Genomic DNA, 21,261 nt, shown 5'->3' with positions numbered 1-21,261 from the left:
ATCTTTCAGGATTTGAAATAGCTCCACTGGAATTCCATCACCTCCACTAGCTTTGTTTGTAGCGATGCTTTCTAAGGCCCACTTGACTTCACATTCCAGGATATCTGGCTCTAGATGAGTGGTCACATCATCATGATTATCTGGGTCGTGAAGATCTTTTTTGTACAGTTCTTCTGTGTATTCTTGCCACCTCTTCTTAACGTCTTCTGCTTCTGTTAGGTCCAGACCATTTCTGTCCTTCATCGAGCCCATCTTTGCATGAAATGTTCCCTTTATCTCTAATTTTCTTGAAGAGATCTCTGGTGTTTCCCATTTTGTTATTTTCCTCTATTTCTTTGCATTGATCGCTGAAGAAGGCTTTCTTATCTCTTCTTGCTATTCTTTGGAACTCTGCATTCAGATGCTGATATCTTTCCTTTTCTCCTTTGCTTTTCACCTCTCTTCTTTTCACAGCTATTTGTAAGGCCTCCCCAGAGAGCCATTTTGCTTTTTTGCATTTCTTTTCCATGGGGATGGTCTTGATCCCTGTCTCCTGTACAATGTCACGAACCTCATTCCATACTTCATCAGGCACTCTGTTTATCAGATCTAGGGCCTTAAATCTATTTCTCACTTCCTCTGTATAATCATAAGGGATTTGATTTAGGTCATGCCTGAATGGTCTAGCGGTTTTCCCTACTTTCTTCAATTTAAGTCTGAATTTGGTAATAAGGAGTTCATGATCTGAGCCACAGTCAGCTCCTGGTCTTGTTTTTGTTGACTGTATAGAGCTTCTCCATCTTTGACTGCAAAGAATATACTCAGTCTGATTTCGGTGTTGACCATCTGGTGATGTCCATGTGTAGAGTCTTCTCTTGTGTTGTTGGAAGAGGGTGTTTGCTATGACCAGTGCATTTTCTTGGCAAAACTCAGTCTTTGCCCTGCTTCATTCCACATTCCAAGGCCAAATTTGCCTGTTACTCCAGGTGTTTCTTGACTTCCTACTTTTGCATTCCAGTCCCCTATAATGAAAAGGACATCTTTTTTGGGTGTTAGTTCTAAAAGGTCTTGTAGGTCTTCATAGAACGGTTCAACTTCAGCTTATTCAGCGTTACTGGTTGGGACATAGAGTTGGATTACCATGATATTGAATGGTTTGCCTTGGAAACGAACAGACATCATTCTGTCATTTTTGAGATCGCATCCAAGTACTGCATTTTGGACTCTCTTGTTGACTATGATGCCTACTCCATTTATCCTAAGGGATTCTTGCCCACAGTAGTAGATATGATGATCATCTGAGTTAAATTCACCCATTCCAGTCCATTTTAGTTTGCTGATTCCTAAAATGTCAACATTCATTCCTGCCGTCTCCTGTTTGACCACTTCCAATTTGCCTTGATTCATGGACCTGACATTCCAGGTTCCTATGCAATACTGCTGTTTACAGCATCAGATCTTGCTTCTATCACCAGTCACATCCACAACTGGGTGTTGTTTTTGCTTTGGCTCCGTCTCTTCATTCTTACTGGAGTTATTTCTCCAGTGATCTCCAGTAGCATTTTGGGCACCTGCTGACCTGGGGAATTCATCTTTCAGTGTCATATCTTTTTGCCTTTTCATACTGTTCATGGGGTTCTCAAGGCAAGAATACTGGAGTGGTTTGCCATTCCCTTCCCCAGTGGACCACAATCTGTCAGAACCCTCCACCATGACTTGTCTGTCTTGGGTGGCCCTGCACGGCATGGCTCACAGTTTCATGGAGTTAGACAAGGCTGTGGTCCCTGTGGTCAGATTGGTTAGGTTTCTGTGATTGTGGTTTGTGTCTGTCTGCCCTCTGATGCCCTCTCAGCACCCTACCATATTACTGGGGTTTCTCTGACCTTGGACGTAGGGTATCTCCTCTCAGCTGCTGGCCGCTCCATCCTTAGAAGTCTTTACCTACTTCCTCCTGGGTCTGCTCACCTGAACCTCCCTGTGGCCGGTCCCTCCATCACCTCTAGGTGGCGCCCCACTGTGCTCCCCACACCCCCGTCTCCACTTTACTCCTGCGGAGGAAAAATGAAAAATTCTTAACTGTTTTCAATGAAAATGTAAATAGAAGCCAGCAAGACAGTCTCTCCAGATTTCTCTTATACTCTTGAAAGTCAGTGAGATACATCTGGAGTCTCAATAAGAAGGAATGCTGTCCTCAACTGGTGTGTTTTACTGTAGCCTCATCCTTCAGTCCATCCCATCGCGCTTCCTTTCTCTTATTAGTTTAGTCTTTTAATGATGTAGTTACTAGGATGATAACAGGGCACGATGTTTCAGGATGTAGAAAAATGAGAGTAACTCTGATCCTAGAATATAGCTTAAATTACTCTTTTACAGAGTGTAGTGGAACCATGTAGAGAAATTACCCTATCAGCTCAGTTTTATTTTTAAGAAAGTAAATTTTATTCTTTAGAAGACCTCTAAGAAAAAAGTCACAAAATACCAAAACTATAATTGGGTCCCATGGACTTTAATAACATCTGAGAGTTAATATTTAAATATAATAATAAAGTCTTAAGATTCAAAGAAGATAAATTACCTGTTAGTATTAATGTTGTTAAAGGAATGAGTTGGTTCAGAATGTGTTTTAACATCTGAAACCACTTCTGCAGGACCCCCTCTGGAAAGTTCGCCGCAGTCAGAAGCTGGACATGTCTGCACGGCTGGAACTGCAGTCAGCCCTGGAGGCAGAGATCCGGGCCAAGCAGCTCGTGCAGGAGGAGCTGAGGAAGGTCAAGGATGTGAACCTCTCGTTTGAAAGGTGCCTGCCAAACCGGGGCTGTTGGGACGAGCAGAGTGCTGTTTCTGGGGCACAGATGAGCACGTGCAGGGTTTCCAGGGCAGAATGAGCGTGTGTGTGAGTCTGTAGTTTTGAAGCGTCCGTGTTTCTTTCTGAGTGTGAACAGGGTGCTTGCCACCCTGAGCTGGGTGACAGGACCCGCATGTCCATGGACACCTCTCTGGCCTTCCTGTCCACCTCTTCAGCTTAGCGTTGTTTTCTTTAAAAGGTAAAATCACACACTAAAATATTCAGAATTTTTTCCCCATCTTCAAGCAGTCATAGAAAACACTGTTTGACAAGGCAGTGAGTTCAGCAGATGCTTGATGAGAGCCCGTCGTCTGGGGGTTCCGTTTTGTTCCTCATGATCTGTAATGACCTGCAGCCTTAAGAAAGCTGGGCTGCCCTGCCTGCGGTGGACCTGTCCACGTGGTTGGCTAAGCCCTGACATGTCTTTATGGGGGGGTGACCTGGAAGTGATGGTGTCACTAACAGGACCTTGTGTCAGTTTGGGGCTGAAAAACTAATCATGGTAATAGCTGCTATTTAAATACACTGCCTCTGTGCTTGGAACTGCTGTGAGACTGTCGTTCTATGAAAGCACATGACCCTTCCAGCATCCCTGTGAGGCGAGCGCATGTACCACCCCCGACCTCACAGTGCGGGGTGAGGGGAGGGCGGTGACCGGTTCTCCTGGCGTCACCGTGATCAGTACAGGGCTCTGAGCAAGGCTTGCTGCCCGCCTCCCCCCTGGGTCCGCTGGGCCCTGCCCTGGCCCGTCCTCGCCACGCTGGGAGCAGAGGCCCCGCTGCGCGTGCAGTGGTGTGGCTCTTCGGCGTGGCCCACTGTCGTGCTCATTCTGGGGAAGACGTTTTGGGGGCCTGACAGCTGAGTGACTGAGCCGTGGGTCCTCAGAGGTAGGGGCCGTCAGAGACCCCATTAGGGCCTCATGAGATACAGTCTGTAAACTGTGACTTTAAAGTGAAGCTCGTGTATGATCCATGATGCAGTGAGCAGCAGCTGATGCTGAGAGTGGGCTTGAGTGTCCGTCCAGTGGGTCTGGGTGCTTTCTCAGACACCTGGGAGTAGCAGCCCCCCCAACACACACACAGACATACACAGACACAGACACAGACACACACACACACACAGACACACACACACCCCACACACACACACCCCTCACCAACCTAGCTACTTGACACTCTGAACCAGCACAGAGATGACATGAGCTCAGGGCACTTAAAGCCTTTTATTTTGTATTTTAGCAAACTAAAGGATTCTGAAGCTAAAAATAGAGAACTACTAGAAGAAATGGAAATTTTGAAGAAGAAGATAGAAGAAAAGTTTAGAGCAGATACTGGTAAATTAGGATCATAAGCTTCTGAATTGTTTATGTATAAACCTTTTTTAATGAAATGGTTTTATGTTAGATTTAATTTCTTTTAATTTTAATGGTTTTTAGTTCTATAAGGAAAGCGCTTACCCTAATCCCAAAGCCCAAATTCTGGAATAGGGTATGTCCAAAGAGGCCTCCCAAAAAGGCAGCCGCGGTTTCCGGTGTATTCTTCCTTTGGTCCATCTTGAAAATATAAAGCAGGTGCCTGTGTCTGTATCGTTAGGCCTCACAGAGGCCTGCCCTGCCCTGTCCTGTGCTCAGGCGAGGCCACGACCCTTGGCTGGCCCGAGTCCTTTGTGCAGCCGGCTCGGCACAGCACCCGCTCGGTGTCCTGCCGCTGCAGTCCCCTGCCGCGGGGCGTGCCGTGTGCGTGTGACATTTGCTGCAGGGCTGCTGGTGGAGAGTGAGCGTGCAAACCTCAGGCTCAGCTGTGCTGGCTCTGGGCTCTGCTCCCGGGCTGTGGGTCTGTGTCCCCGGCACAGGGCGGGTGGGGGTCCCTGCCTTGTAGCCTCGCCCACCAGGGGTGACCTCACTCGGAGCGGGTGAGAAGTGGCACCACATTCACATTTCTTAACGAGTGAGGTTGCGCATCTTTTCATGTGTTTGAGGGCAGTTTGTACCTCACTCTGTGGTTTATGGATTTGTATTTTCTATCCATCTGTAAAAGTTCAGATTGTGGCTTTTTCTTAATTCTTAGAAGCTGTTTATATGTTGAGGGCTAGAGTCTTTTGTTTGACGAAAGTTGCAAATAATTTTCCTGGTTTGTCTTTTTGTCTTTTTACTTGGCTTATTATTATTATTATTATTCTTAATTTTGTCTGTGCTTCTGCCGGGCCTTCATTGCTGCAGGAGCCCACGTGGTAGGCTTCTCGTTGCTCTGGCTGCTCTTGCATTGGCAGGCAGAGTCTTTACCACTGAGCCACCAGGGAAGCCGCCTGATTTTTTTTTTTTTTTGCCAAGCATTAGGTGTTTTTTGTTACTGTTTTCATTTTGTTTTGCTATTTTCATTTTTATGTCAGATTTGTTAGTTTTTTTCCCTTTTTTAAGTCATAGGGAAATATTCCCCAAGTCCCCAGTTGTTCAAGTAATTCACCCATGTTTTCTTCAGATACTTCTGTGACTTCATTTTTAAAATTTAGATTACTGATCCATTGGGAAGTTACTGTGACATAGAGTTTGAGGAGGACCCATTCTGTCTTTTTTTCTGAGACTTGTTAGTTGTCTGATTCCAATTATTAAAAGTTCCTCTCGATGCTGACTTCAGATGTCAGTCTCACCATAGATGAGATGAGTTGCCATGGGGGCTGAGGGCTGTTTCTGGGCTTCTACCTTGTTCATTGTCGATGGGCAGGACCCCTGCTTCTAATTAGAACATATGCTTCAGTGAATCTGCGTTAGTACTTGGTAGGCCTCCTCCCCTCCTACCCCCTCATCTTAGAGACCCCCAGGTAGTCTTCTTGGTTGCTCCGGATGTCCAGCTCTGGGGCAAGTCTAATGGTATTTTTACTGTAATCGCATCATATTTGTTAGTTCACTTACAGAGAATCGCTGTCTTGATGATAATGATTCTTCCTATAAAGCTTAAGAAGCAGTCTTAAATTTTGTACCTTGACAAGTCTTGTTTTATTCTTACAGGACTCAAACTTCCAGATTTTCAGGATTCTATTTTTGAGTATTTCAACACTGCACCTCTTGCACATGATCTGACATTTAGAGTAAGTGTTTTTTTAAGTGACAAATGAATTTATGATAAATTAGAAATATTGATAGTTTAATATGGTTTGGCTACCTGTGACCACAAACATACCAGTAAGTTAACATGAGACAGTTGTCTCAGCTGTTGACCAGGGATGCTGAATGCGTGAGGTTTGAGACGGTTAAGGTACGTGGAGTGTACCCAGAGAAGTGTTCCCACTTCCTCAAATCACATGGGGTGAAGGAGGTGCTTGGCACCTTCAGGGAAGAGACCCCTGCCAGCCTCCACCTGGGTAGTGAGTGTTTCAGACAGTTTTTAAAACACACATTCTCCCCCTGCAGCCGGTCACATTACCCCTTCAGTGGCTTCTGTGCAGACTTGCCGATGGGTGGGGTGGGTGGTATGGAAGAACAGCCCGGCTCCTGGCCCCTGTGGAGGTCCTGGTGGTGCAGCTCAGGCCTCCACTTGGGGTGACTGCACCAGAGGCAGCCAGAGCGCCCGTGATAGGAAGCAGCTCCCGGGAGCAGCTGGGCCCGTCCTCCTCGGCCGCTGAGGCTCTTCACTGCACCCCTTGGAGATGGGGCAGTCGGTCCTTCTTTCCCCGAACTGCAGGGTGGACCCTTCCTGGCCACCCCTGAGACGAGCCAGTGAACATAGTGACCTCAGGTCTCACTAACGGGGCCTCTGACGTGTTTGTCGTTGCTTTTGTTTCCTTCTTACCAGAACCCTGTAAACCTGCAGGAAGGCTGAAAGTGGCACGGCGAACATACACGTGCCGCTCGCCTGGCATTCTGCCCATTGCTCTCTCCCTCTCTCGGGTACACTCGGAGCTTTTTGAGCACGAGTTGCAGGCATCGTGACCCCCAGACACTAAACTGTCTGGTGCTTCTTTGCTGAGGTCACTGAGCACAGGGCCGCCCCCCCGCAGGGATGGTTTGCACAGCTGCCCCCCCTCTGCCCAGGAGCCAGCGCCTCTCTGGTCTCCTTCCATCTGGAGTCACGGCCCCCACCTCACCCCCCTTTATAACTCTGATATTTTTGTAGTATCCACACCAGCTGTCTTGTAGATTGTCCTCCACTCTTCCTCTTGATTAGGCATGGGTTGGATGTTTTGATGTGAACTCTGTACTGGAGATGGTATGTGCTTCCTGCAAGTGGAGGCCGCTTGGCTCAGCACTGGGGATGCTAAGCTTCTTGGCCCTCAGGTGGAGGTGGTGTCTGTGGACCTGCCCCAGCGGGACTCAGGAGGTACCAGTGGTCATCCGCAGGTTAGCGGACCACCGTGATCCTAGCCTAGCCCAGTTGTTAAAAAACCCAAGCAGATCTGTGTTGCTCACAGATCTGGGGGTACCTTCTCGGCACCCATCTATTACATGCACCTGTCAAGAGGGGTTTTTCTCGAATGTGTGATGTCGCCTTTTCCCGTAAGTCCTCAGTTTTTAAGAAGCAAATACATGTAACTGTTCACACTGGCAGCTCTTCCAGACACACGCTGCAGGTCAGCCCCATGCCTCCTCCCAGCGCTGCAGGGCCAGACACAGACTCCCAAGAGGCTGAGACTCGGGTCGTGGCCAGGATGGGGTGGCCTTTCTCTAGAGCTCGTGGACAGCGGCAGGCCACGGGCCAGGTGGTCTCTAGCATGTCCCTCCTGTCACCGGGGGCGGCCAGAGGGGCAGGCTGCGCGTGACCCTAGACCCCGTCCCCTGTAGCCAGCACTCCTGCTGTTTTTCACGTTTAATTTTCGTCCCTCGCTACCCTGTGACTTAAGTAGGAGGAACAGTTACTGATGAAAAGCTCCTTGTTCAGAGTCGGGGGTGTTAGGAGGGTTTGCAGACCTGAGAATCTTCTGATAGGAGCTCCTGGTCTGCCTTCCCCGTGCGAAGCTGTAGTTCACACTAAAATGCTGGCCACAGCACTGAAGCAGTAGGTTTTCCTGGAGGTCTGTCTCAGGTGGAAACACTGGTTTCGTTCCTCTGTCCATCACAAGCAAGGGCTCCGTCTCTTCCCGCACATCCTCTCTGCCAGCCTCTTGGGAGGAAGTCAGTCACGGCCAGCGTGGGGCCCGCCCTCATCGCTCCGAGTGCGGCCCCTCCCCATCCCGCCTGCACCCTTTAGATCAGTTGTCCAGCTAAATGAGATCAGTGGGCTGCTCCTCGGCTACAGTTAGATTACGAAATGTTCTTTTGCCCTTTGTTTATCTAAAAATGCAGCTCTAACTCATTTATGTACCTCGTTTACGGGGGAAAGTTGCTTATATCTGTGGCTAATTGATCTGGCCTTTCCCTTACGAGTGTGCTTACAGATTCACACGTCGCAGTGCGTGGTCACGCGTGTGTTTCTGTGCACACCCTGCTTCCCGTGTGAATTTGGCTCCTTAGGCAGCAGCCTGGCTAATTCAAGCCAGTGGAAAGTGTTTCTCTGATGCGGTTCGATGGGATTTCAGTGTGGAACTGCCTGCCCAGCTACCCTGGGTCACCTGTTGATAAGGCTACGTAAATTGTGTGTGTTCGTAAAACACAGTTGCTGGTGACGAGGGAATGTTCGAGTCGGGAGCACTCCTGAGGTCATCTGTAGGTGGTTTTAGAATGTGGCTTTAGCTCCAGCTTGTGAAAGTAATTTGAGAGTCTTGAATTCTTAGAGCCAAGCATTGCTTCCCTGTGTCATGGAACTTAAAGGGAAATTCCTCCTTCTGGTCATAGGTCCACAGCCCTTTTTGATGTTAGAATTTATTCTCGGTCCCAGAAACGAGGTTCTGGAGCACGTGGCTACTTCAGCTTAGGGCTCCTGGGTGTAGAGTGAGTCATGGCCTGTGAGCTCAGAGGGCGGGCAGGCCAGGCTGCGGTTGGAGGGTGAGGCCTCGGTGGTAACCCTCCCTCACAGTCGCCCCCACCCCAGGACGCTGAGGGCAGTGGTCTCGGGAAGGCAAGACAGTTGTGAGTGAGATGGGGTCCGTGGTGGGATAATGCAGGAATGAGTCTGGGCTGGGACCCCAGGTCCAAACGCACTTTTTAAATGAAGAACGTGCAGTCAGCCTCTGACTTCTGCAGGATGAGTTCCCTTATCCCCACAGTGTTTCTCTGCCTTTGTTTTCAGACCAGCTCCACTAGTGAGCAAGAAACACAAGCTCCAAAGCCAGAGGCGTCCTTAGCGGCCTCTGTGGCTGCGGGCGCAGAGCAGCAGGAGGTGAGCATCGCCCTGTCGACCCCCAAGAGCTGGGCTCTGCCCCCCTCCCCATGTCTGCGCGCCTCACGGACCCTCACAGGCGCTACCCTGACAGCTTGTCCCTCTGAGGCGGCCTCGTTCGAGAATTCCCATTGGGGCCTCAGCCTGCCAAGGGTAGCTCCACGGCCGTCCCGACAGCACAGTAGATTGAGACCGCAGGACGGTTCCTGCTAATCAGTGCTGCCAAGTGAGGCGTGCGCTGAGCTGGACGCTGCTCACTTGTCCCCGCTTGTCCTCAGGACGTGGCCCGGGCCCCTCAGAGGCTGCCTGCTGCACCGCTGCCCACTGCACAGACCCTCACTCTGGCAGGACCAAAGGTAGGGCTTCCTCTTCCCTGGGGGGCAGGGGGGTTTCTTGGTTTTAGGCAACTTTGTGTAAACAAGCCGAACTTAATGTTTTCGTTTACACAGTAATGTTTTGTTCTGAGTGGTGTGTTGAGCCATAAAGTGTCAGGACCCTGTGTTTTCCTAATTAAACCAGTGACACATGAATGCATTTTAATTGGAAAATTTCAGAGTCTGGTCTCCCCGGTCCTCTTCCCTCTCTCCCCAGACCGCATCTCCTTCCCCGATAGAGTGCCGCTCTCTGTTAAGTGTCTGTTAAGTCCCTGCTTCACGTGTATTCCCATGTATCTGGTTGCACTTCAGGCTCTAGAGAACCATGTGGCTTATGGGAGGCTATTTTCCCCCCCACATAAATGGAAAGCTGCTGAAAGTGCCACTTCCTAACTTCTGCTCGTCAGTGTATCTTGGAAAGCTGAGCCCGACGTTCGGGTGTGATGAGGTCCTAGGTTCCCAGTTTCACAGGCATCTGGCCTCATGTGCTGGGTGCTTTCCTTCTTTAATGTAGGCACAGCCTCTCTTAAGGCGAAAGATGCAGACAGCCATGCCTGAAACCAAGGGGGCTTGGTTTCATTTGAGTCTAGCCAGCAGCCAGGCTTTGGGCTTGCAGCTCTCAGGGAGGCAGAGAGCAGACCGGGCTCTGGGCTTTGTGCTGGTCGAGCCCTCATTCCGGCAAATGGCAGCACAATGTGCCCTGAAGGGCGCTGGTCCCTCCCTTTTGCTGCCTTGAGCTTTACCAGCACTGTGGCTCTCTCTCCATTGTCCCTCGTCCCCTGTCCGCTCTCCCAGTGAGGAGTGTTGGGTTTTTCCAGACTCTTCCTGGGATGAATGAGCTGCTGTGGCAGGGCTGTGCACCCCAAAATGTGACCCAGGCCAGCCCTGGAGCCCCTGCAGGCGAGGGGCTCACGCCAGTGTGTTACCAGCGGTGTCTCCGCCCTGACCCCCCAGCCTTGCCAGTGTGGGCAGCGAGGGTGCTCGCTGTGGGAGGCGCATGTGGGCTCCTTCTCTGGGTCAGCCTCTCCGTGGATGGCACCCCTGGGAGCCACGTACCTCATGGTGAAAGCACGCGATTCAGCCTCTCGAGGTCGCACCCCAGAGGTTGAAACATTTGCTCCCAAGTAGGCGGCCCCATGCTCACCTCCCTGTCTCACCCCGATGTCCTTCCTGCAGCCGAAGGCGCACCAGCTGAGCATCAAGTCCTTCTCCAGCCCCACGCAGTGCAGCCACTGCACCTCCCTGATGGTGGGGCTGGTCCGCCAGGGCTATGCCTGCGACGGTGAGTGCGCCTGCCTGCCGCGAGGGCGCGGGGCGGGGGTGGTGAAGGCCCGGAGCCTGGGGTGGCCCCACCGGGAGGGGGCCCCGCAGGCTCCTCTGTTGGCTGAGCCGGGCCCAGCCGCGGTTGAAGTCCTGCTGCAGCGGACAGTACGCTGCTCCGGGGCGGCCAAGGCACCTGCTCATCCTTGTTTGCTGTAAAATTAACATCCACATCTGTTTTCCAAAGTAAAGGAAAGCAGAGTAAAAAAAAGAGCTTTAAAATATTTCACTAGCAAGTCGTCTAGAGAGAAGCATCACCATGTGGCCTCTGTTCTTCCGGGCCTGTCATTACTAGCAATTTACGCCTCCGAGTCGTGTGCCTGCCCTGTGCCAGGGCCGATGAGTGTGCAGAGAAGTTAATCTGCCCCGCGTCCATGGGAACTGTTCCCTTTTGGGGGTGCCACACATCCCCCACGGCCGCCGCTTCGGGGTGCGGGTCTCACGGCACATCCCGTGCTTTTGCAGTGTGCTCGTTTGCCTGCCACGTGTCCTGCAAAGACCGCGCCCCCCAGGTGTGCCCCATCCCCCCCGAGCAGTCCAAGCGGCCTCTAGGTGTGGACGTGCAGAGAGGCATAGGAACAGCCTACAAGGGCTACGTGAAGGTAGGATGTGACCCACGGCCATGCTCTGGCAGGCGGCCAGCCTGCTGACCACAGCCACGCCCAGCTGCACTGGAAATCCATCCCTTTGCCCCATGTGCCGATTCCACATGCCCTGCCCTCCTGGGGTCCTCCGGACCCCGCAGAAGCACCCATCCAAGGCCTCTTGTCCCACCTCCTGGGCTGATGGACTTTAAGCCCAGTGCCATTTGAAGGCGCTGTGCCGGGCCCAGCACTCCACGACACGCCACGTTTGCTGTGAGCACGCCCACGCTGAGCCACCCACCTTGTCCCCTGCAACCCTGTTGGTGATGGGGGGCTCCTCCCCAGCAGCGTCCTGAGCTTTCCTGGGCCCAGACGCAGCTCTGCTACCAGCCTGGGCCGGCCAAGCAGCAGCCGGGGTGGACCCCGGCACGGCAGCCACCTCCAAGAATTCTCCCGGGCCTGCCTCTCCACTGCCTGCGACTGGTGCCCTGGCCCTGCGGGACACGGTCACTTTGATCTGCAGATCCCCAAACCAACTGGGGTGAAGAAGGGGTGGCAGCGAGCCTTCGCGGTGGTCTGTGACTGCAGGCTCTTCCTGTACGACCTGCCCGAGGGCAAGTCCGCCCAGCCCGGCGTCCTGGCCAGCCAAGTCCTGGACCTCAGGTCAGTGTGTGCGGTCTGCCCTCGTCCTGGGCGTGTCACCTGACCTGTGTATCTTACAGCGGGGGTTCGCTGCTTGGTCGTCTTTAACCTTGTTCCTTCCTTCACATTCTTAGTCGTCATGCCACCTTGTAACGGGCCCGCTAGAAACTTTCCTGCTATGGATGATTTTGCCCTGAATGATTTGCCAAGTAGGCATCTGATGAGAAAACTATGTACCCCGGAACAAAGAGAATATAGCCCACGCACCGCGCAGCCTGGGGTGGCCTGTGTGCTCTGCCTCCGGGAGCCCTGATTCCCTGTGGCCACCGCATCCGCTCAGCGGCACCTCTCACAACCCCCCTGTGCCTTGTCAGCTCCCTCCTGCCATTGACACAGGAAAACGCAGAGCCCCCCGTAAATGTCCCACTCCCTGAAATGGGCAGAACAGCAACGCTGTGAGGCCTGGGGCTGTGAGAAGACTAAGCCAGTTAAGAAACAGGGCGAGCTTAGCTTGGAGCCTGAGGGTGCAGCTGACAAAGCGGCCACATCCCCCACGTGGAGAGCCTGTCGCTGTGCCACCTGCCTCAGCCAGCTGCTCTGCCTTCTGCCCTGCAGCTGCCTTGGCAGCGTCGGTACCTGGGGGGCCTGTGGGGCAGGGGTGACCAGGGGCACCTGCGGTTTGGAAACGTCCCCAGGTGGTCCTGCGCATCCCCCCCCACACACACACACAAACACAGGTGTGCCCAGCCCAGCCATGCTGAGAATGCACTGAGCTTCCCGGGCGTCTGCTGCTCACAGCTCAGGGTCAAGAGCTGCTGGGGGTGACTCTCCGGCTGCCACGGCAGACTTCATTCCCCTGTTTACGGCCAAGCAGAGGACACAGCAGAGATGTGGTGTGTGCCTGCCGCGCGGCCTGGCACAGCCAGAACATTGTGGCTCGGGGAGGGTTTAGTCCCGGACACCCCCCGCCATCGAAGCACACTCGACAGTCTTAGCCTCTGTAGGCCGGCTTTGTCCGTATCGGTGTTTCCTATCCGGACGGAGGCAGGGAGCCACCGTTGTGTTCTGGAAGGTTTTCCCAGAGGTGTCGTCTCTCACCGAGGTCCCACGGGTGGAGGACGGGCCCCCTGTTCTGAACGTGTTATTTCTTACAGAGATGAAGAGTTCTCTGTGAGCTCCGTCCTGGCTTCAGACGTCATACATGCCTCACGCCGAGATATTCCATGTATATTCAGGGTACGTTTTCTTCCTGGTTTTTCAACATGTTTCATTAATTATTAAAGAAGTGCATGTGGTTAAAATGAAAAGGTTAATGAGCATGTTAACGAGCATTTTCTAGTGTGGTAGCAAGGAGTTCGCGTGAAGGGACCTCCTGTTTCTCTAGACTGTCGGCCTCTCCGCTCATCCATCCACCAGCCCCCCAGTGCCAGGCCTTCCAGCTCCATCCTTGTCCTCGGTGTGTCTGTCCTGGCCCTTCCGTCCAGGGCACTGAATGCTGAAGCTGCCTCATGAGTTGGCATTGGGGAAACGGGCCTTTCAGCCTCCCTCCCCAGGACTCACTGGGCATTAACCTGAGCAAAGCAGGAAAGGAAAAGGTAGATGCTGCCGTCAGCAGCCTTGTTGGCGGAGGCAGGGTGTCCCCGCTGGGCGCACCCTGCTGGGCTGGTGGTGGGTGCTATGGCTTCAGGAAGCTTCCAGAAGAATGAGTTCCCCCTCTGCTGGGAATTTTCACAGCTACAGTAAAATCTGGTTGACCACACAACCAAGACCACGGATCATTTTCTGTAAAATCACGTCTCTGTTCAGAACCTGCCTCTGTACACAGTACAAAGAGTCGCCGTCACTGTGCCAGGACGATTCTGTAGCAGCTAGAGTCGTGCGCAGCTCCTGGTGCTTGCGGGGGGGAGCCCCCGGGAGGTGGGTGTGCGAGAGCCCTGTCCCTGCGCGCTGCTTTGTTTCTCCCCTTTCTCTCTGCCTTTTTTCTCTGCTTTGGCTGCATCGTGCAGCTTCCGGGATCTCAGTTCCCTGACCTGGGGTTGAACTTGGGCCCTTGGCAGTGAGAGTGTGGCATCCTGACCACTGGACTGCCAGGGAACTCCCACTCTAGCTGGACACGTTCTGAGAGTGGGTTTCCCAGCTGTGACAAGAGCAGTTAGAGCGAACAGTTAGCCGGTTTTGGTGAGAGTGGAGTGCCCTGCCCTCAGAGGTCAGGCTGCTCGCGGCCCCTGCGGGCAGCTGGACCAGGATCCCAGCGGCCCTTGGAGGGAGCGCTCTGGGCAGCAGCCTCAGGCTCACCCCTCCAGGCCGCCTGGCGCTGGCTCCGTGTGCCATTGTCTTACGACTCGTCTGTCTTGTTTTCTGTCCTGAAGGTGACGGCCTCTCTCTTAGGTGTGCCTTCTAAGACCAGCTCGCTGCTCATCCTGACGGAGAACGAGAACGAGAAGCGGAAGTGGGTGGGGATCTTGGAGGGCCTGCAGGCCATCCTCCAGAAGAACCGCCTGCAGAGCCAGGCGGTGCACGTCCCCCAGGAAGCCTACGACAGCTCGCTGCCCCTCATCAAGGCCGTGCTCACGGCCGCCATCCTGGGTGCGCGTCCTGCGCCACGGTGCCCGTGCAGGGGGCCAGGGCGGGTGGGCATCGTGGGAACTCATAGTTAACTCCGGAGACAGAGGATCGTGACTTCCTTTGCGTCGTCCGCAGACGGGGACCGGATCGCCGTTGGCCTCGAGGAAGGGCTCTACGTCATAGAGGTGACCCGGGATGGTAAGTGTATGGCGCTTGGGCCGTCAGCTCTGTGCCGCAGGCACGGGTCAGTGGTGGGGACGCGTAGGCATTAAGGTGGGTTTCCTGGTTAGCAGAGTTCAGTTTCCACGTCAGAGAGCTTCACAGAGAAGGGGATCGGCCAGCGGCTAAGGAGAGGAACAGGCCACAAATGAGACAGACGGCGGACAGCTGTCTGGCACTTGTCCGCCCGCCCCATGGGCTGCAGGCAGGGCCCGCCTGGTCCAGTGAGATGCCGAGAGCAGTCTCGAGAGTCCTCCCAGGGAGGGTGGGGTGAGGGGAGACGGGCACACTGAGGCTTTATCAGACAAAACGCTCTTCCTTGCTTCACGTTTTGATCTTTCATTCCTCCCAGAAGAAAAAGCAGGAGTATCCCTGAGTCTCCCAGATCACTGCCTGGGCCTGGCTCCAGGGGTCTCCCTGGGGAACAGGGGGCTTCCCTGAGGGGGTGGTGGCCCCTTCCCCGGGAGCCCGGGGTCTTGGCACTCCAGACCCAGGGAAGAGGTGGCTGCTCTTGTGGAGCTGTTCCCCATCAGGATCCAGACCCAGGGCTCTGACTCAAACCCCAGTGGAGGTTCTGACCCAGGGAGGGTGTCGAAGGTCCTGGGTTGGTCTGGGGCCCCCAGGAACAGGTGGGTGCATCCTGCGAGTGTATGTAAGGGTCCAGTGAAGCTGGTGACAGCCCTTTGGTTTCCAGATGCAGGGTCTTGGGTTCAGGGATGAGGGGGAATCCAGGGTGCACCCTCAGGGCCTCCCTGCACTCAGCACCTCCCAGCCAGGGGTCTGGGCCGGGGCTATGAGAGAGACGACACAGCGGCGGAGACAGCAGGGTGTGGACCAGGAGGGCTTCTGAGAGCGGCGGGGGCATCCACAGAGCCCTCGCCTCACGCTCCCGCCCCGTCCCACAGTGATCGTCCGTGTGGCTGACTACAAGAAGGTGTACCAGATCGAGCTTGCCCCCAAAGAGAGAGTCGCCGTTCTCCTCTGTGGCCGGAACCACCACGTCCACCTCTGTCCGTGGTCCTCCTTCGATGGGGCAGAGAGCAACATGGACATCAAGCTTCCGGAGACAAAAGGCTGCCAGCTCATAGCGACCGGGACGCTGAAGAAGAGCGGCCCCACCTGCCTGTTCGTGGCAGTGAAGCGGCTGGTCCTTTGCTATGAGATCCAGAGAACTAAGCCTTTCCACCGGAAGCTCAGCGAGCTCGTGGCCCCTGGCAATGTGCAGTGGATGGCCGCGGTCAAGGACAGGCTCTGTGTTGGCTACCCTTCCGGGTTCTCTCTGTTGAGCACCCAGGGAGATGGGCAGGCTCTAAACCTGGTAAATCCCAATGACCCCTCGCTTACGTTCCTCTCACAACAGTCTTTTGATGCCCTTTGTGCTGTGGAGCTCAAAAGTGAGGAGTACCTGCTTTGCTTCAGCCACATGGGACTGTACGTGGACCCGCAAGGTCGGAGGTCGCGCGCTCGGGAGCTCATGTGGCCTGCGGCGCCTGTTGCCTGTAGTATGTATATGTTTCCTGTTGCCGTACCCCGTCGCCGCCGCCGCCCCGCTGGTCAGCACGTGTCCTCCCTGCCTCGGTCTGTCCTCCCGCCCCTCAGCCGAGTGCTTGGGGTGGGCGGCAGGAGAGGCGGACCCCCAGCTTGCTGCAGAGGACAGGGTGGGCCTGGGGCCTCTCCCTGGCCGGCCAGCTGGGCTTGCCCACCCCTCCATTGGGGGGCCCTCAGCTTAGGAGCCGAGCAGCTGGCTGGCCTCGGGGGGAAGGCAAGGCGGATGGGAGAAGGACCTGCGTTGTTTCGCTTTTTAAAAAGACGTTCTTGGTGACGTGTAAACTTAACACGGTCATGATAACAAGCTACAGGTTTCCTTGGGCAGAAAGCACTCAGCCCTGACCGCTGGGGCGGGGTCCTCTCGGGACAGACGCCGTGCTGCGGGCGGGAGCCGCTCCGGGTGCTCAACCGAGCGTCCTTCTGCCAGGATGACGGCGCCAGCCGCTGGAGTCTGTGCTCCACGCCCTGCCGGCCTGCCGTCTGCTCTCGTGTCAAAGAGCCTGACCGCAGATCCTGCCTGCTCAACACAGGGTGTAGGAGGTGGTCTGCGTGGCCACCCGCATGTCACACGTCAGCTTCCAGCTGGCAGGCAGGAGGGGGTGTCCTGTTTTTCCCTGATTCCCTTAAAGTATCCTCTTGGGTCTGCCTTGTCGCTGGCCTCACCAAACTGGCAGAACACCCATGGGCTGTGACCAGGAGCTGGGGCCCGAGGGGGGCTGGCTCTTTCCCGGCCTTGTTCGCCCTTGGCTGGGGCCCAGGCACGGTGTGGGCAGCTGTGGCCTCAGCATCTCCCCTCCTGGTCTCTCCCGCCGCGCCCCCTCATCCTCGTGGGTGGCCAGTGCAGGAATGGGCTCGCAGCCACCTGGTAACTCCAGCGGGATACAGATCGCTGGGGGCCATGCGCTCTGATCTTGGCGTCAAGGTTGCTGCATTCTCTACCAAGTCCAGCCCTCTCTCGTCTTCTGTGTTCGGTTCATCTCTGTGCACGGCACAGACACCAGCCAGTTCTAGAGCTGCAAGACTCATTCAGGAGCTCTCAGGGTGGAGCACTAGCGCTGCTTCCTGCTCATTGCGAGCCCCACGTGAGCACGCGCGTCCTCTCACACACACACCACCCCACCCCAGCTACAGGAGCCCCATCCTTCCGAGGAGCAGCCTGGGAACCACACAGGGCGGTGACCTGCCCTACCGCACAGCAGGGGCCTTCCTGCTCATTTAACCGGTTACTTTTTTGTTCAAGTGGGCAGCTGAGTGTATCAGTCTGTCAGTAAACCGTCTGCAGACAGAGCCCCACGGGTTCCTGCATGAGGGGAGCTGCCCCTGGAACCCCCGCGTGGGTCAGGTCTCTGAGGCCCTTCAGGGTCCTCTTCATCATGTGCAGCTCTCAGGAGGCCTCACGGTTTGTCCTAAATGTCACTTCTGGGACAGTTTGGCAACTGGTTTCAGCATCTTTTGTTCCCTAAATCCTGTTGTATTTTCTTTTTTGTGCTCCAAAGAACAGGTGTGATCAGGCAGCCCATTTGGAATCTAATAGCAACATAGCAGAAGCTTTTTAGAAATGCAGTTAAGTGTGATGTGAGCAGAGACTTCCAGCCTTGGGACATAGGACCGGAACCTAGGCTGAGCCAGAGCCCCCCGTCCACTCGGCGTGACAGCTGCGCCTTCCAGGATGCTCTCTGGGCTGGCTCACGTCTGCCCCATTGTCCTAATGGCGGGAAAGTCCCTGTCCCTGTAGACCTCAGGTGCTGGCGGGCCAGCAGGCCCCAGGAGGGTCTTCCGTCCAGACCTGCGGTGAGAGAGGAGAGCGGCAGGTCCCCAGCCCGTGGCAGGAGGGAGATTGTCATTGTGTGTGTTCAGACCGGCTACAGGAGGGTGGCCTGCAGACAGCTTCGGGGAAGGCCAGCGCCTCACTCAGAGCAGATCGGTAGTTTCTTGGGGGAGATTTTAAGTATTTACTCAGAAGTCTGACTTCCTGGAATCTCAAAGAAGGAGTTTGCCTTAAGGAAAAAACGTTAGGCCCCTGCCTGGATTTGCAATGCATTCAGCCTGAAGTAACAGTAATAAGCTTCTGCTATAACTGTATAGCAAGCAAGCTAAATGAAAACCGAAGTTTTGAGTAGGTAGTCAGTGTTCAATGTGTGGTGGTATTTAAAACGCTGTCAGATGTCAGGAGCGGAGGTTCCCTCCGCAGTGGGGGCCCCGAGGCCTGGGCCGTCGCACCCCCGTGCGGGCGGGTGGCCTCTGGCACCGGGCAACCCAGGCTCACCCCTCTGCTCCGTGTGTGCCAGGTTGCAGCCCCACGCACGTCACGGTGTATAGCGAGTATGGCGTGGACGTCTTCGATGTGCGCACCATGGAGTGGGTGCAGACGGTCGGCTTGCGCAGGGTAAGGCTCGGGGTGCGTGTGTGGTGCCCGCTGCCTGCGCAAGGCAGCCACCTCACCCATCGTTCCCAACACAGATTCGGCCCCTGAACTTGGAAGGCAGCCTCAACCTCCTCAACTGTGAGCCTCCCCGCCTGATCTACTTCAAGAGCAAGGCCTCAGGTGAGCCCTTATTGCGGAGGGAGCGGAGGATGGAGTGGGGTGGTAGGGGCTTCCCAGGAGTCAGCAGCCGTGCGACCCTTCCCTGGCCCACAGGAACCGTGCTCAACGTGCCCGACACCTCGGACAACAGCCGGAAGCAGATGCTTCGGACCCGGAGCAAGCGACGCTTCGTCTTCAAGGTCCCGGAGGAGGAGCGGCTGCAGCAGCGGCGGTAGGAGCCGCGGGGGCGGGGCGGGGCGGGGTGGGGGGCAGGGATGGGGCGGGGCCTCACGCCGCCTCCCTCTGCAGGGAGATGCTCAGAGACCCGGAGCTGCGGTCCAAGATGATCTCCAACCCCACCAACTTCAACCACGTGGCGCACATGGGCCCGGGCGACGGCATGCAGGCGCTCATGGACCTGCCTCTGGTGAGCCCCGGCCGCTCCCGCCGCACCCCCTCCCCGTGGCTCCCCAAGGGTCTGTGGCCGTCACCGTCTCTTACCGTGTCATGAGGAAACCGCTGTCAAAAACGACTGCTGGAACAGCGCAGTAAGGGCAGGTAGCATACCTTGCTCTCTCACTGCCAGTTCTTAGCGCAAAGCTGACCCGCTGCAGCTGTCCAGAGGGCTTTCCCAGCCTGTTTCCCCACGGAGGCCCAGGGCCTCCGCCTGGTGGTGCTTCAGGCTCCGCAATGGCCTGCACACTCTGCCTGGGGCCTGGCTACCCGCCCCGGCAGTCGGTGCATGTTCCCGAGCTGACACACTGCTCTCTGTGCAGAGCGCTGTGCCTGCGGCCCAGGAGGAGAGGCTGCCGGGCCCCGCCCCTGCCAGCCTGTCCCGCCCGCCTCCACCCAGGAACAAGCCCTATGTCTCGTGGCCCTCGTCAGGTAGGGGCCTGGAAATGGGGCTGGGCTTGTGGTTCTGCTCTCAACTGTCTCCCCAGGGTGATGGCCGTCTTTGTTTTGTAGGGGGATCTGAACCGGGAGTGGCTGTGCCGCTAAGGAGTATGTCTGACCCTGACCAGGACTTTGACAAAGAGGTGAGGTTCGCCTGGTGAAGGCGGAGGCCCGAGGTCTGAGGCTCAGGCTGCCCTGGAGCGGCAGCTGTGAGTCTGTTGGGAGAAAGGAGAGGGTTCTCCCCTCCTGGTCGTGGCCTCAGGAGACCGAGGACTCCTTCAGGCCCTGCTGCCCAGTGGCTTGGCCCCCTGGCCTAGCTGAGGAGGGTTCGGCCAAGGGCCCCTGAGGTGCTGGGGCCCAGCTCTCCTCCCTGGCGCTGGCTGGGTGGGCATCCGCGTGATTGGAGCGTGCAGGGCGGCTGCTCCCGCCGGCTTTTCTGCGTAGTCTCGCACACGTGGCTGGAACTCCAGGAGGTGCACAGCTGGCCTGTGCGTCTTGCTCTGTCTCCTCCTCCGACAGCCCCGTGGGATCGGAGTGTTGAGGGTCAACACAGTGTTCTCGGGCAGTCCCACTGCAGACAGCAGTGTCCTCAGTCCGCCCATGTGGTGGGGGAGGAGAGCGGGAGGCAGGGTGGCCTGAGGGCTGGGCCCCAGCAGCACTTCTCTGATGGGAGGCCAGGGGCGCAGGGCTGCTGAGCTGACGGCAGAAATAGGGCTCCAACCGCGCGAGTCCTTCACCTTCCTGGCCCACCCGGAGCTCCAGGTTTGAGGGTTGGCTGTTTGCTCCTCCAAGTCCACCTCTGCACCCTTCACCCAGCTGCTCTTGAGGGACTGTCTCCTCCTACTTGTTCACAGAAACTCTTCATAGATTGTGGGTATTACCTGTTGCGAGTACTTTTCCCAGTATCACTGATGTTTTAATTTTGTCTTTAATTGTAAAGGTATTGTCGTATAGAAATATAACACACAGAAATTTTTAGTTCTTATACAGTCTAGTCTCTCTTTTTCAATTAAGATAAATTCTCTTTCTCTCTGAGAACTTGGCAGGCTTTTCCTTTCTGTCATTGTGTTGTGAAAGTGTCTGAGGGAGTGTGAGAGCGTGTAAGTGTGTCTTAGCGTATGTGGGTGAGATCTGAGCCGCTTTCTCTCTCAAGCACATGGCACCACTTAACTTCCCTCTATCCTGTAGGGTTACCCTTTAGTATTTGTTAAATTCTTTCCATGTTTCTATTCCTGGAGCCTCTGCTGCACCACCTGTAGCCTGAGAGCTAGCACAACGCGTCTGTTCGTCGCCCATTTTCAGGACAGTCTCTTAGCTTCTCCCTCAGCTTTATTTACCGGTGGCTGCCTGAGTCTCGGTTGCTGCCCGGGCTTTCTCTGGTCACAGTGAGTGGGGCCTGCTCTCTGCCGGTGCGCAGGCTCCTCTTCATGGTGGCTGCTCCTGCTGTGGAGCATGGGCTTAGTCGGCCCGCGGTGTGTGAGATCTTAGTTTCCCGACCAGGCATCGAACTCGTGTCCCC

The 21,261-nt window shown here is 55.3% G+C and overlaps 1 protein-coding gene across 4 annotated transcripts in view; it reads left to right on the top strand.

Moving 5' to 3' along the window:
• The window catches only part of CDC42BPB (CDC42 binding protein kinase beta), a 102,980-nt gene that overhangs the window by 79,475 nt on the left and 2,244 nt on the right, over positions 1-21,261 (top strand). Inside the window, exons 19-36 of one of the 4 annotated variants that reach the window (XR_011250392.1) lie at positions 2,628-2,776; positions 4,063-4,157; positions 5,829-5,908; positions 8,983-9,072; positions 9,351-9,428; positions 10,623-10,728; positions 11,232-11,368; positions 11,874-12,013; positions 13,147-13,228; positions 14,362-14,578; positions 14,693-14,755; positions 15,682-16,094; positions 18,613-18,710; positions 18,785-18,869; positions 18,963-19,080; positions 19,158-19,275; positions 19,625-19,733; positions 19,815-19,885. Coding sequence is in view for 2 of the 4 variants with exons in the window: in XM_069559857.1 (XP_069415958.1) it covers positions 2,628-2,776; positions 4,063-4,157; positions 5,829-5,908; positions 8,983-9,072; positions 9,351-9,428; positions 10,623-10,728; positions 11,232-11,368; positions 11,874-12,013; positions 13,147-13,228; positions 14,362-14,578; positions 14,693-14,755; positions 15,682-16,278; positions 18,613-18,710; positions 18,785-18,869; positions 18,963-19,080; positions 19,158-19,275; positions 19,625-19,733; positions 19,815-19,885 (2,433 nt within the window). In the remaining 2 variants the exon portion in view is untranslated. Of the gene's footprint in view, positions 1-2,627; positions 2,777-4,062; positions 4,158-5,828; positions 5,909-8,982; positions 9,073-9,350; positions 9,429-10,622; positions 10,729-11,231; positions 11,369-11,873; positions 12,014-13,146; positions 13,229-14,361; positions 14,579-14,692; positions 14,756-15,681; positions 16,279-18,612; positions 18,711-18,784; positions 18,870-18,962; positions 19,081-19,157; positions 19,276-19,624; positions 19,734-19,814; positions 19,886-21,261 lie in introns of all 4 variants that reach the window. The other 3 variants (XM_069559857.1, XR_011250393.1, XM_069559858.1) reach the window with 3 other exon arrangements.

The sequence above is a fragment of the Ovis canadensis genome, chromosome 18 (genome assembly GCF_042477335.2).
Source record: "Ovis canadensis isolate MfBH-ARS-UI-01 breed Bighorn chromosome 18, ARS-UI_OviCan_v2, whole genome shotgun sequence".
Classification (NCBI taxonomy): Eukaryota; Metazoa; Chordata; class Mammalia; order Artiodactyla; family Bovidae; genus Ovis; species Ovis canadensis.
Note: the sequence above shows the minus strand (reverse complement) of the source record. Positions and strands in the feature narration are given on the sequence as shown.